The sequence below is a fragment of the Rosa chinensis genome, chromosome 4 (genome assembly GCF_002994745.2).
Source record: "Rosa chinensis cultivar Old Blush chromosome 4, RchiOBHm-V2, whole genome shotgun sequence".
Classification (NCBI taxonomy): Eukaryota; Viridiplantae; Streptophyta; class Magnoliopsida; order Rosales; family Rosaceae; genus Rosa; species Rosa chinensis.
In genome coordinates, this window is record NC_037091.1 from 36,692,717 (window position 1) to 36,706,210 (window position 13,494).

The window sequence follows — 13,494 nt, forward strand, 5'->3', positions numbered from 1 at the left end:
AAATCTAATCAAAGAGTGAGTTACTAAAGAAAGTATGGTATTTTCAATGTTTGTGAACATATATGGCCATATTATTATACCTGCATAGCTTCTGCTAAAACCAACAATGCTTCACATTAGTTAAGCATGGCCTTCTCTTGCACTGCTACAACATCAAGTTCTGAAACCAAACCATTCAGCCCCTCCACCTGCTCACATAAGTGTAAACTTTCAAACTTTAGGTACATTCTTTTGAAAGATAATGTCCACCAACGACAAATTTTGGTTGCAGAAGACATGAAACCTCTAAATTGGTTGGTAGCTAGTGCTACCCAGTACGTGTCAACAAAAGTATAGGAAACAAAAGGGGTTGAAAAATATCACTACGTCCTCTTCATACTTGGTACCGGAGGCGGGGTAAGCCAAGGTCTAGTCCCTTGCTTTTGAGTCATCTCACCTCCCAAGCGTTCTCTACACTTGGGGGACTTATTCATACCACTTATCACAAGTGGAGGTAGTACCCAACCGGGACTCTCATTGAGCTTCACGCTCATACCTGTCGTGCTATGGTCTATTAATGGAAATATTGAAATTTTTCGCCTATTGTTGATCGCAACGATTAAATTTCTTTTACATCCCATTAATAAGACCATAGGACAAAACTCACACCCACTCAACATGAGCGAGCTCAACTCTTACGTTCCCGTTACACATAAGCCAAACAATCGGGTTATGGCTTATACGTTTGGGTTAAGTAAGTTAGCGTTCCTTCCTCTAACCTACCCTTCGGGGACTATCATGGTCACGCCATAGTCTCGCTAGTATTGTCAATGGTTACTTCGATACCGGAGCTTCATTCTCAGCCTTACCGGCTTCGTCGAACGTAACCTAAATCCAAATTCCTGTTTTACTAAGTGACTTGGGGGACTCAGCGAGTAACCACACTCCCGGTCCTAACACATGTGCATCACGTACATACAACACTTACTTATCATTATGTTTTACCGTGTTCATCACACATCTTTGCATCATGCATCTTATAAACGTTCATGTACCTTGATGCATTTGACTCAAATGTCACTTCGATTGCCCTAGCGCAATCAATATGCTTTTTTGTGCACTCTCATCTTATTTGCAGGTACTAGCTTCATGAGGGCCCCGGGGCACCAACATACCTATAGAGTCCCTTCTTACTTACGGAGTTGGGGGACTAGTATGGGTATGGCGTTCAACAAGGTCATCACTCATACTTGGCGGCATCACATTTAAACTCCCCAACCAAGAAGCGCCTCTTACTCGGGGACTTGGGGGACTTGTACATACCACCTATATCACATACCGCCAAGCATAATCAACGACCTCTTAGGTGGGCCCCGCGACATGGCTAGTCCCACCTACGACATGCATCCGGTAGTCCGACACCCGAGCTACCTCGCTATGGTGGAGGTCGGCCGGTACCTCGTAGGGAGGCCACCCTCCCATGCTCTCCAAGAGGCTTCAAGGGAAGCAAATATGTGTATTATTGTCCCACATCAAGAATATGTAAATAGAGTGGAACTTCCCTTAGCTATAAAGGGAAGTCCTCCCCTTCTTAGAGATGATGGATCCATGATCCCCACACTTGTATCATTACAAAGGTCACTTGACCTCACTCATAGTAAAATACCCAAGTGGACATAGCCTTGCCCCAAGTGCAAGGTGAACCACTATACATCCGGTGTCATCTCTTTCTCTCTCCCCATCATGCTTCTTAGTTACCGTATTCTTCAACAGAAACAGTTGTAGAATTAAAAGAACATAAATCTCAACCTTGAGAGCAATTAAAGAGCATAATGGAGGATCCCATTGCCTGCCCCTTTATTGAATAGATCCAATTACCTGCCGGACTCACTTGATTTAGTGCCTAAATGCATAACTAAATCAAATCAAACCATAAAAAATGTCTTCTTTTTAATGTAGTTCAATCAGCACCTACGAATAACAAGGAAACCTAATTTCAAAGACCAATTGGTTCCGTATCCACTAAGCCACCTAAAAATCAAGGGTTTATAGATAAATTACAAGCTAAGTTTAATTAATTAGGTTTGATGGAAGGAAAATCGGAACTTACAGTAATAGAAAAGCACGAGGACATCTATCTTATAGGGCGATAGAGGATCAAATAGCTTACTTGCCAGAAATATGGTGGCGCGTGTTGGCGCGTCCGGCTAACTCTAGCAACTGTGAGCTACGAAAGCAGACGGCTTTCGTATGTAGATCGAATCCAAAACCCCGAAAATTCTTAGATCGTCATCCTTGAAAATGCTCGCATCATTTTCATCCTTGAAAAAACTATCTTCAGCAATCCTCCAACCATGATCGCAGCAACGGATGGTGGTTCGTAGAGCAGTGCACCCTGGTGAACGAGGTTACAGAGGCCAAACATGGACGATGTCTCTAAGAAGATTCAGTCTTCAATCTGGTTTTGAGAGAGCGAGCTAGGTTATATTTTGGTAAAGTGATCGACAGTGTCAAGACTCTTGCGTGTTATGGATGTTGGCCTATTGGGTGGGTTTCAAATACAATAAATAAACTATAAATTTGGTAGAAACTTTGGTTTTTCTGCCATCACCCATTCTTTTCATCTGACCAGAAACAGGAGAGCCATGCTTTTGTTGAACAAGACATGTAATTTGGGGGCAAAACCCGTAAATATTTGTAACCAAACAATGCCCAGCCTTGCAATTATGAATTATTTAATTAAATGTTATGAATTATTTAATTAAATGTCCCCATTGGGCCACCGAAAACTCACTGATCAAATTAGACATTCAACATTCGCACCAATTCCGAATAGTGGTCAAAATTGGTGTCCTATGAGCCATTTTGTAGTAGTGACGACTACTTTTATTTGAAAATTTATTAAGTAATATATTAGAGAACTCCTTTAAAATTGAAAAGGAGCATGCACTTATGTGTGTGTGTGTGTCAAATTCAATGGTGGTTAGGTTCATATCTACGTCATGCATGAACCAAATTTTGTTGCTAAAATGTTGAAATTCAAGACAGGTTGTTGAAGTGCATGTGACTGTGAGTATAGATTAAATTTTTGTCATCCAAAAATAAGTTTACATAAAAATACAAAGGTGACACACTTTTGTTAACGAAATAGTCACAAGAAATATACATAAACACTATAGTGAACAAGAATCACATGAGATTATTACAATTCGTCAAACAGCACCAGACAATCTATATATCCAATAAAAATAATCACTCGGAAAGTAAACATAAGCTCATAATTGTCCATGAATATATATGACCAAACGTCAATATATATACATTCAATTTCATATGCAATCGATTTTATTTTCGCAGTAGATAGGCATCAATCGCTTTAGGCTAGATAACAGCCACCGCCAACGTCATCCAAAAATGCCCTGAGATTGTTATCAGAAGATCCACCTTCACTCACAGCCTCTCTTGCCAACTCCTTCCACTTCTTAGCATTGCTTCTCAACTCTTCACTTCCCATGACCAAATCCAGACACCTCTTGAGCTCCTCACCCACAACAACACCCTCCGCATTCGGTGCTACCCTCACCCCTGTTTTCCACATGTCCTCTATCATTTTGGCATTTGTGCCTTGGTCTGTCCACAGAGGATAGGCTACCACTGGTACCCCAGAAACCAAACTCTCCAAGCTTGAATTCCAGCCACAATGTGTCACAAAACAACCCAATGAAGGATTTGAAAGAACCTCCACTTGACTACACCACGGGACTATCATCCCAAGCTCTTCTAGTTCCTCTCTGCAACTCAGCTCCTCGTCTTCTTTCTCTTCCTTACCTTCTCCACTGTTTTGGTTTTCTGTAATCACCCACAGAAACGGACGTCCGAAATTCAACAAGCCTTTTGCAATTTCCTCCATTTGAATCTTGGACAGCACTGCAACGCTCCCAAACGCGACGTAGACGATAAACTCGTCTGGCTTTGAGTTCAGCCATTCCAGGTAAGCTGAGTCCTTCGACTTCTGGAAAAGATCGCCTCCGAATGATTTATCGGACGGATCCTTGCCGTCCAAGAAAGCCGATGGCATTAAAGGCCCGATTCCTATCAAATTGTACTTGTCTATTGCTTTCAACGCCTCTGGTTCCAGTGCATCGAACGTGTTCACAAGTATGATTGGCCTGCTTTCTTGTCCGAGCTTCTCAAACTGTTCTTCGAACAATGGGAGAGCTCCTCTGTACGGATTCGTAGCGACAATGAAGGAAGGAAGGTCGCGGCTCTTCAGCGCTAGCGGCAATCCTGGTATTTCTACTGCATAGGAAGGGTCACTATTAGCAGCAGTAGTATTGATGTTGATGAGATCTTTGTAGCCGTTGAAGTAGTAGTAGTATATATCGAACACTGTGGCTGGCTGAATCCAAAGGAGCGCGGTTGGGAGGTGGAGTTCACGTGCCAGTTCCGCCACCCAAGGAAGAAGTAAGGTGCACAATATGCAGGTGTAAGGGTGGCCCTCGCTTGCACTAGACTCTACAAGATCCTTGATCGCTTGCTTGCCGCGACGCTTTAGCTCGGACATGTAGTCCTGAGTTACGTCCGCGAACCTTAACCCTTCGTCGTATCCATCGGAAAAGGGGGCGAAGGTCAAGCCACTAGGAGTACTTATGCTATTGCCAATGCGGAGGTGGGCGGAGAGGGACGTGACAATCGTTACACGTGCACCGATGATGTGAATAAGACGCTTGGCGAGTTGGAGGGAAGGATTGAGGTGGCCTTGAGTGGGAAATGTTACCATAATGAAGCGGTGTTGCGACATGGCGGTGGTCGCTGATAGGAAGGCGCGCGGTGCAGTTTGGAGTATTTGCCAGTTACGAAAAATATAATAGATTGGTGAGCTTTAGGTAGCGTAGTAAAGTGAAAGTGAAACTCTTAACAATGCTGGGCAGCTGGGAGATGTAAGGTGGCGATAGTATATCAAGAGTTTAAATAAGGGAGTGGGAGTCAAACAAATGACGTTAAAGGTGACGATTTGGACACGGTTGAGACGTAAAAAAGATGAGAAAAGGACGTGGTCGGAGACCGACAAGTAGATTTAAACTAAAACGCATGATTTGTCCAGCTAATTTGAGACAAAAAAAAAGATGAGAATATTCGTGGTCGGAGACGGACAAGCAGATTTAACCAAAATATGTGCATACATGATTTGTCCATCTAATTTAGTTTTGTTTTTAAGATGAAGACCAAATCAGTTAAAACAAAAATTAGGGAGAGCAAGCTTTGTCGCGATGAGCTAAAGGCTCATTTGGTTGTTCGTATGCAGGCAAAGGCATCATGACAAGAATCAAACCACAGTTTGCAGCGAGTCAAATATCCTATACGTAATATTTACCTCAGTTGCTTTTGAAAAGGTTAAGAAGGATGACGGACCAGGTTAAAGATTATAAATCAATACATAATGTTTGAACCTAAAATTAACATTTTTTTCCGACGAGGGGGACTCAAAGAAATCAGGCCAATATCCGTGGCCCAAGTTATATATTCGACAAGTTCGGAAAATATTGTTTAGAGGCTAAATAAAGCCTACTTGGAGGCCAAACAATTTTGAAGCAAATCTGAATGTTCATTGATTTACTATTAGTTATCAAATATGTGATAATTAAGGGTGATCTATTTGTTTGATTACCAAGTATGGTGCAAGAAGGAGCAGGGACGTGAGCCATGCAAATCATATATTCTCATGCAATTAAGTCCTATGGTGGACCAAATCAGGAAGGGATCATGGCCAAGAGCCATGTATGCAAGCAATTATGGTTTCCCATGCAATTAAGGGGGACGTGAACGCAGGGGCTCTGATTGATTAAGGAATCAAAGGAATGCATGTATCATGTTAATTCATGTATGTATAATTGCTCATGCATAGTGAGACAAATAAGGAAGAAATAGCATGGTGGGCCATCAACCAAGGTTCCATGCAATTAAGGATTCATGGACGTGGTACAAATCAAGAAACATGCAATCACCTTTAATTGCAATTATCCTTTCTGATTGCATGCCGCGAGCTACGGGAGTCCTTGCGAAGATATATATGCAATTAAGACGAGCATATCCTAACGTTCACATCCAAGAGTTTACATCCCAAGAGGCAATTAACCTTTGCTTATATTCTAGCGGTGACAGAGGCGGATAATTATTAATTATTGCCTATTATAATATCAAAACTATTTAGAGTTTTGATTTGATTCAAAGCCAATAACTGTGGCCTAAAATATAGTATTTCATTCCTATTTGGAAAGTGAATCTGTAGTAGCCTATGATACAACAAAGGACACAACTCTTTAATCAATCAAACAGATTATCAAAGCCTCTCCGGAGCAAACCTACCTACAACCTAGTTGTGAACTAGCGAAGCAAGGGTAACGCCCTCGTAACCCAGCGAAGCTAAAGTCACGCTTTAGCAAACCCTGTCCTTTCTCCCAACTTCTCAGTGATTGCTCTGTTTAGTCTACAACACTAAGTATCAATTCGGTGAATGCAAGAGAACACAACCAAAGCCCTTATCCGTAAGGCAAGAAGTCATTTTCTGGAAGGCAGAGAAAAGAACCTTGTGATGAGGTTGGTGCTCTCATCGTCCACAACGTTTGATTCAGAAGTCAGGTCAAGGGACTCCCCGATGACTGCACCCCATGATGCTGGCACACCAGCGCAATCACAGCAGCAAAAGAGACTATTTACAACCAGACTGGTTTTGGAGCCAAACACATAATGAATCCACACATCAATTAAACCCGTTTGTCAAACAGATACAAAATCTCACAAGAAGTCCATTTAATTTTGAAACCATTTGGTTAAGCATACGCATGTAGGAGCTTCAATGCATAATGACAGCAAGCCAACATAACAGATTAAGGCCATTGAGGGTAAATCCATACGGGCAAACCTGATACGGGTTCAACCTTTTTACTCAAGGAAGGCACACTCCCTAAGTTTGCTTTCCGCAAAAGCGAAACAAAGTCTATCATTCATTCGTAAAATGTCTACCAAAATATACATGTAAAACATTAGGGTACTACCTGTAGGAAATGTCACTAATAGATCATGATAGTATACAGCCTTAACAAAGTCACTACCTAGGGATGTTAAAGACTGAAACTCGAAAAAAATCTTGATGTGTTTTATATCAATCTAATTGCAAGACATATCAAGTACAATTAATAGCAGAAAAACCGTACACCTAAACTTATAATCCTAGCTTACACCAGAGACGATGACAAGCTTTGTACCGAAAAAAAAGAGAGAAAAGAGTCAATGACAAGCTTTGTACTGAAATAAAAAAATAAAAATAAAAAATAAAAACAGAGAGAAAAGAGTCAATGACAAGAAGAAAAAAAAGGTCAATGACAAGGTCTTACTAAGTTCCATCTTCGACATCCTGCAGAACAGCACCACGGACTTTTGCCCTGCGATATGCAGGCACGACCTGATTGACAACTTTTGTTGATTTTGTATCTCGAGTGGCTTGTTTTTCTGGAGAGTTTTGTGTACCATTAATGTCCAAAGAACCGATTCTTTGTATCTTTTATCTCTTAGTATACAACTGGAGTTGGCTCTGGATGCTGTCTTTTCTTTCCTTTTCTGCTGACACGACTTTGGACAATTGCATAGACCGCTCACGTTCTTCTACATAAGACTCGTTGATGCTTTTGAACTCTTTGAAGAGCTGAAGAGAGAGATTTGCAATAGCCTCAGTAGCAGCCGAGCCCACAAGCTTTGTCATAGCAATGGAAATTTTAGGCATTCCTTTAGCCTTCTGAGCAACTAACTTTGCAGCTGCAACGCCATCTGAGTTTAACGGTCCCTCCAAAACAAGCTTAATTTGTATCTTCAGATTTTATGGAATTTACAAGATAGTCTATGAACTCCGACCAAGCGCCTCATATTCCAATGTTGTCCTGCATATCATCCAGCTGACTAACCGACCGTACAACCTCCGATGTATTGGAGTGGAAATCAGTGACATGGATTCCCAGGCAATGGCGGACGCTGTAAGGGCCGAGTGGGGGCCACTACTACCCCCAGTGAGATTACCGGACTCTTCTTTTTTGGCTGATTCCCGATCTTCACATCTTGTATTTATAATTGTATATGTATGATTAATGATAAGAGTAGTGACTTGCCGCTTCACAGCCATAACAGAGTACCAAATTGTTCCCACAACTATTAAACAAAGTATAAAAGCATTCATCTTCTATTAAACAAAGTATACGAGCCCACAAATTCTCGATCTTTCTCTTAACTCTCCGACTTGCCGACTTCGTGCTTTCGATCTCCATTCTTTAGTAGTTTTTGCTGCTTTCTTTTTGGTGTTTTGCATTCATATTCTTTCTTACTTAGCCACATGGAATTATCTGCTTTTGACAGAACATGCATGAGAAAATGCTTCTTCATTGGTATATCCACAAGGAGAAAAATCTGGCATATTAGTTACACTAGGTTCATAGTTCAGAAAGACAGATAGATCAAGTGAACAACAGATTAACTTGAAACTTCTAATTCAGTACAGGAGCTCCTCTGATTATATATTCCTTGCATAAATTTTTATTCGTAGTGCATTTTTGTCTTCCGTTAAAATCATCATCCTAATTTGTGCAATTGTCACAAGGGTTACATGACTTCACCTAATGGTTTAAGTACTTTCATTTCCTGAGCGATCAAACATGTGACACATAACTTCAAACATTTAAGATAACGGCCACCTATTGGTTGCTGACTTAAGATCAAAGTAGACGATTAGAAATATTTTTCGTTATTGAAATATTAAAATTTGTATTCATTTGTCATATTTTTATTTTCTGTCCCATTTAATTTTTTTTGCCTCCATATATATTTATTCCTATGTCCGCCACTGTTCCCAAGTGCAAAAAATCCGGGGCATGAAGGTGGAACAAGAATTGATATTGCGGGGGAGTTGAGCCCGTAACCGCCCATTCAACTGAGAGTTGGCCGAAAGCCGGCTCTAACTAGACCTCTAATCCCATAGTCACAGACTTAACCCTGGACCTATTTATGCAATTGTACGTGAGATTTGAGTGATCATTGCCCCTAAACCCCTCTGATCAAGAAATTGACCCTAAAATTCAACAAAGAAACTGACAGAACCTTAGCTGAGAATATAGCATGCATCAATATTGAAACAGAAATTCAAATGCTAGAAATTTCAAAGAGCAATACAAATTATCATGATTTCCACAAACACAGAATCTCAGCAGTGTATTCAATATGACAATCCATATACCTATCCAATAAATTTCATTACCCATCATATGATTGAAATACATAAATAGAAGTGTTGGAGTTGACAATACCTAATTTGAGGCCGAGAAGTTGGTTGAGGGCGTCGTTGCAGAGTCAAAACCAGTCACTTTTTAATTTTTGTTATTTATTACTATTTTAATTTTAATTTTAATTTTATTTTAATATCAATCCGGTACCTTCAAGGCTTCATCCAAATAAGTCAAAACTGGTCTCTTGATTCAAACTTTAGAGGACAATTTACCGGCAGCGATCATTTCATCGAACTATAACCCTATCATCAGTGTTCTTGTGCGATCATTTCATCGAACTATAAATTCTTGTGTTCTTGTGTTTGTTTTCTTTTTCGTTGTTTGGTTGCTCATCTAGTTTCATATCAAGATTGCGTTTGTTACGCTTTCGCACAACAAACTAGCATCAGAGCTCTGGTTCTAAATTGGGAGTTGATTCATTGATTGGAAACCATGGTTGACGAGAAAAAGAAAGGGGCTGAGTCTTCAGGTTCTTCGCGTTGGTCGACTACCAGGCCATCAATTGGTAATGCCAAATTTGAAGTTGAAAAGTTTAATGGCACCAACAATTTTGGCATGTGGCAGTGTGAGATGATGGATGTCTTGTGTCAACAAGAATTGGATATAGCTCTGGAAGATAAACCTGCAGATATAGATGAAGTGGAGTAGGAAAGAATTAACAAGCGGGCTTATGGTTCTATCAGAATGTGCCTTGCTAAAGATCAGAAATTTTTGTCATGAAAGAAACTTTTGCAAAAGAGTTGTGGAAGAAATTGGAAGACCAATATATGATCAAGAGTCCTGAAAATAGATTTCACCTGAAGATGCTACTTTTCCGATTTAATTATCGACAAGGTGTTTCTATGTCTGAACACATTAGTGATTTCAATAAGATACTTGCAGATTTGGCTAATTTGGATGTGCAAATTAGTGATGAGGATAAAGCTTTGTGTTTGCTAAATTCTCTTCCTAACGAGTATGAGCGTTTGATTACAACTTTGTTGCATGGAAAGAATGATGTGTGTAATTTATTGAGGGCCGAAAGAAAGAGAAGCAACTTCAGAATGTTTCAGGTGAAGCACTTGTAGTAAGGGGCAGATCTGATGAGAAAAAACCTATTGAAAAAAGAGGTAAATCTCATTCCAAGTCAAGACGTAAATTTCTTGCAAAAGATGAGTATTCTTTTTGTCGCAACAAAGGTCATTGGAAGAATGATTATCCTAAGTTGAAGAATAGAGACAAGAAGGGTTATGAAGTGAATGTTGTAAGAGATGATGAAGATGACGACTTTGATTTTGCTTTGAGTTGTTCATCAGCTTTTGAATATTTTGAAGAAGATGAGATTGAGTTTGCTTTGGCTAGTTCATCTGCAGTTGGTTATTCTGATAAGTAGATTATGGATTCAGGTTGTTCACATCATATGTGTCCTAATAGGAAATGGTTCTTTACTTTCAAGGAGTTGAATGGTGGAGTAGTTTTGATGGGAGACAACAGACGTTGCAAAACAAGTGGGATTGATACAATTCGTCTCAAGATGCATGATGGAGTAGTCAAAGAGTTAACTAATGTCCGATATGTTCCAAATTTGAAGAAAAATCTTATCTCTTTGGGAACTTTAGAATCAAAAGGGCACACAATTACATTGAAAAGTGGAGTTGCTAAAGTTGTCTCTAGTTCACTTGTGATGATGAGAGGTGAAAGATTCAGAAATTTATATTTTCTACAAGGGAGCACAGTGACAGCTGAAACAACAATATCTGAGACTATAGATGATGATGCAAACAATACAAAATTATGGCATATGCGTCTTGGACATGCTGGTGATCGAGAAAGCAATGTAGGGATTAGTGAAGCAAGGTCTATTGAAAGGTGTAAAGACCGGAAAATTAGAATTTTGTGAACATTGTGTCTTGGGAAAATAGACTAGAGTTAAATTTGGCACCGCAGTTCATCAGACTAAAGGTACTCTAGATTATGTTCACGCTTATGTATGGGGACCTACCAAAACTGCATCTTTGGAAGGTAAGCATTATTATGTCTCTTTTGTTGATGACTTCTCTAGAAGAGTATGGGTGTACACCATGAAGCATAAAGATGAAATCTTAGATATATTTGTGAAGTGGAAGAAGATGATTGAGACTCAGACCGGTCGAAAAATTAAGAGGCTCAGGTCAGATAATGGTGGTGAATACAAATCTGATCCGTTCTTAAAACTATGTCAAGATGAGGGCATTGTGAGACACTTCATAGTTAGAGAGACACCACAACAGAATGGGGTGGCAGAGCGCATGAATCGGACTTTATTGGAGAAAATTCAGTGTATGTTGTCTAATGCTGGATTAGGCAAAAAATTTTGGGCTGGGGCAGTTATGTATGCAAGCCATCTCATTAATATGTTACCTACTGCTGCACTTGAGGGAAAAACTCCCATGGAGGTATGGTATGGTACACCTGCTACTGATTATCACTATTTACATATTTTTGGTTATCCTGCTTATTTTCATGTCAAGGAAAGCAAGCTTGATCCAAGGGCCAAGAAAGCTATATTCTTGGGATTTAATGAGGGTATTAAGGGATTCAGGCTTTGGTGTCTGGATGTGAAGAAAGTTGTTGTAAGCAGAGATGTGACTTTTGATGAGGCTATTATGGTTGATCAGAACAAGCAGAAAAATTCTAAAGAGCAGAGAATGACAGTAGAGAGTTTACAGCAGGTAGAGTTAAAGAAAAAAAATTGTTGAAACTCCAATTGATTCAGTGAGTCCCACTGTTGATTTAGATGATTCAAATATTGAGGACATGAGCGTTGAAGTAGAGGCTCCAACCCAAGAGCCTACACAACAAGATGGACCAATTGCAACTAGAAAGGGAAAAAGGAATCCTCCAAAGCCAGCTTTGCTTAATGATATGGTGACTTATGCACTTCTAGTTACTGAATAAGAAATTCCTACTACTTATGAAGAAACTTTCATACATGCAGATTGTGTAAAGTGGGAAAAAGCTATGGGTGAGGAGATGAAGTCTCTTCACAAGAATAAAACATGGGAGTTGGTTCAGTTACCGCATGGAAAGAGAGCAATTGGTTGCAAGTGGTTGTTTGCTAAAAAGGAAGGATCATAGTACAAGGCTAGGTTGGTAGCTGAAGGTTATGCACAAAAAGAAGAAATTGACTACAATGAGGTATTTTCTCTTGTTGTTAAGCATTCTTCTATTCGTATTTTATTGGCCTTGGTTGCATAGTTTGATCATGAGTTAGCACAGCTTAATGTAAAAACTGCTTTCTTACATGGGAAATTAAAAGAAGAGATACATATGACTCAGCCATAAGGATTTAAAATTGCTGGTAAAGAAAATTGGGTCTGCAAACTGCATAAACAATCTCCAAGGCAGTGGTACAAGTGTTTTGATAAATTTATGTTCGTTCAGAAGTACACTCGGAGTCTTTATGATCTATGTGTTTATTTTCACAAGCTACAGGATGGGAGCTTCATTTATTTGCTCTTATATGTTGATGATATGTTAATTGCATCTATGAGCAAGGTGAAGACAAATAAATTGAAATCACATGTGAGTGGTGAATTTGAGATGAAGGACTTGGGAGAAGCTAAAAATATTTTGGGCATGGAAATTGAAAGAGATAAATCAAGAGGCAAAGTTTGTTTGTCACAGAAGCAATATTTGAAGAAGATACTACATCGGTTTGTCATGAATGATAAATCTAAACTTGTAAGTACAACTCTTGCCTCCCACTTTAAGTTTAAATCTACTATGTCTCCTAGCACAGATGATGGCATGAAATATATGGCCAAAGTTTTTTTTTTGGCAATCAAAATAATTTATTAATTAAAAAAGATAGTACGTAGGGGGGGGGGGGGGGGGGGGGGGGGGACATGAAACCAAGACCCCTTTGAAAAAAAAAATAGCTAACTCAAAAGGCAACAAAACATAAGCAAGATTAAGCAGAGCCGATTGAATCAAAGATCAAGACGCACAACGGGCGTTCGATTGCGGGTAGGGTAAGGATCACGTGAATCTCTCTTGGTCTTTAATTTTTTATTTTGAGACTTTGAGAGAGACTTAAGAAGATTCTCATCTGCCAGAATTGCTTCACCCTCATCAAACCAAGAACACACCGGACTTATCTCAGCCTGAGCATATGTATCATGACCAAGGGGTTTTTCATTTTCCAAATCACCCCAACAGAACTTAGCTT

General features: G+C 39.7%; 1 protein-coding gene across 1 annotated transcript; it reads right to left on the bottom strand.

Annotated features, from left to right (window-relative positions):
• Positions 1–3,118: 3,118 nt before the first annotated feature.
• On the bottom strand, positions 3,119–4,928 carry LOC112197676 (phloretin 4'-O-glucosyltransferase). The gene has a single exon (XM_024338441.1). The coding sequence runs from the start codon at positions 4,778–4,780 to the stop codon at positions 3,356–3,358; it is 1,425 nt and encodes a 474-aa protein (XP_024194209.1). The 5' UTR covers positions 4,781–4,928; the 3' UTR covers positions 3,119–3,355.
• Positions 4,929–13,494: the final 8,566 nt, after the last annotated feature.

Coding starts and splice junctions, on each gene's coding strand:
- LOC112197676 (XM_024338441.1), bottom strand. CDS start 4,780: ATGTCGCAACACCGCTTCATTATGGTAACATTTCCCACTCAAGGCCAC.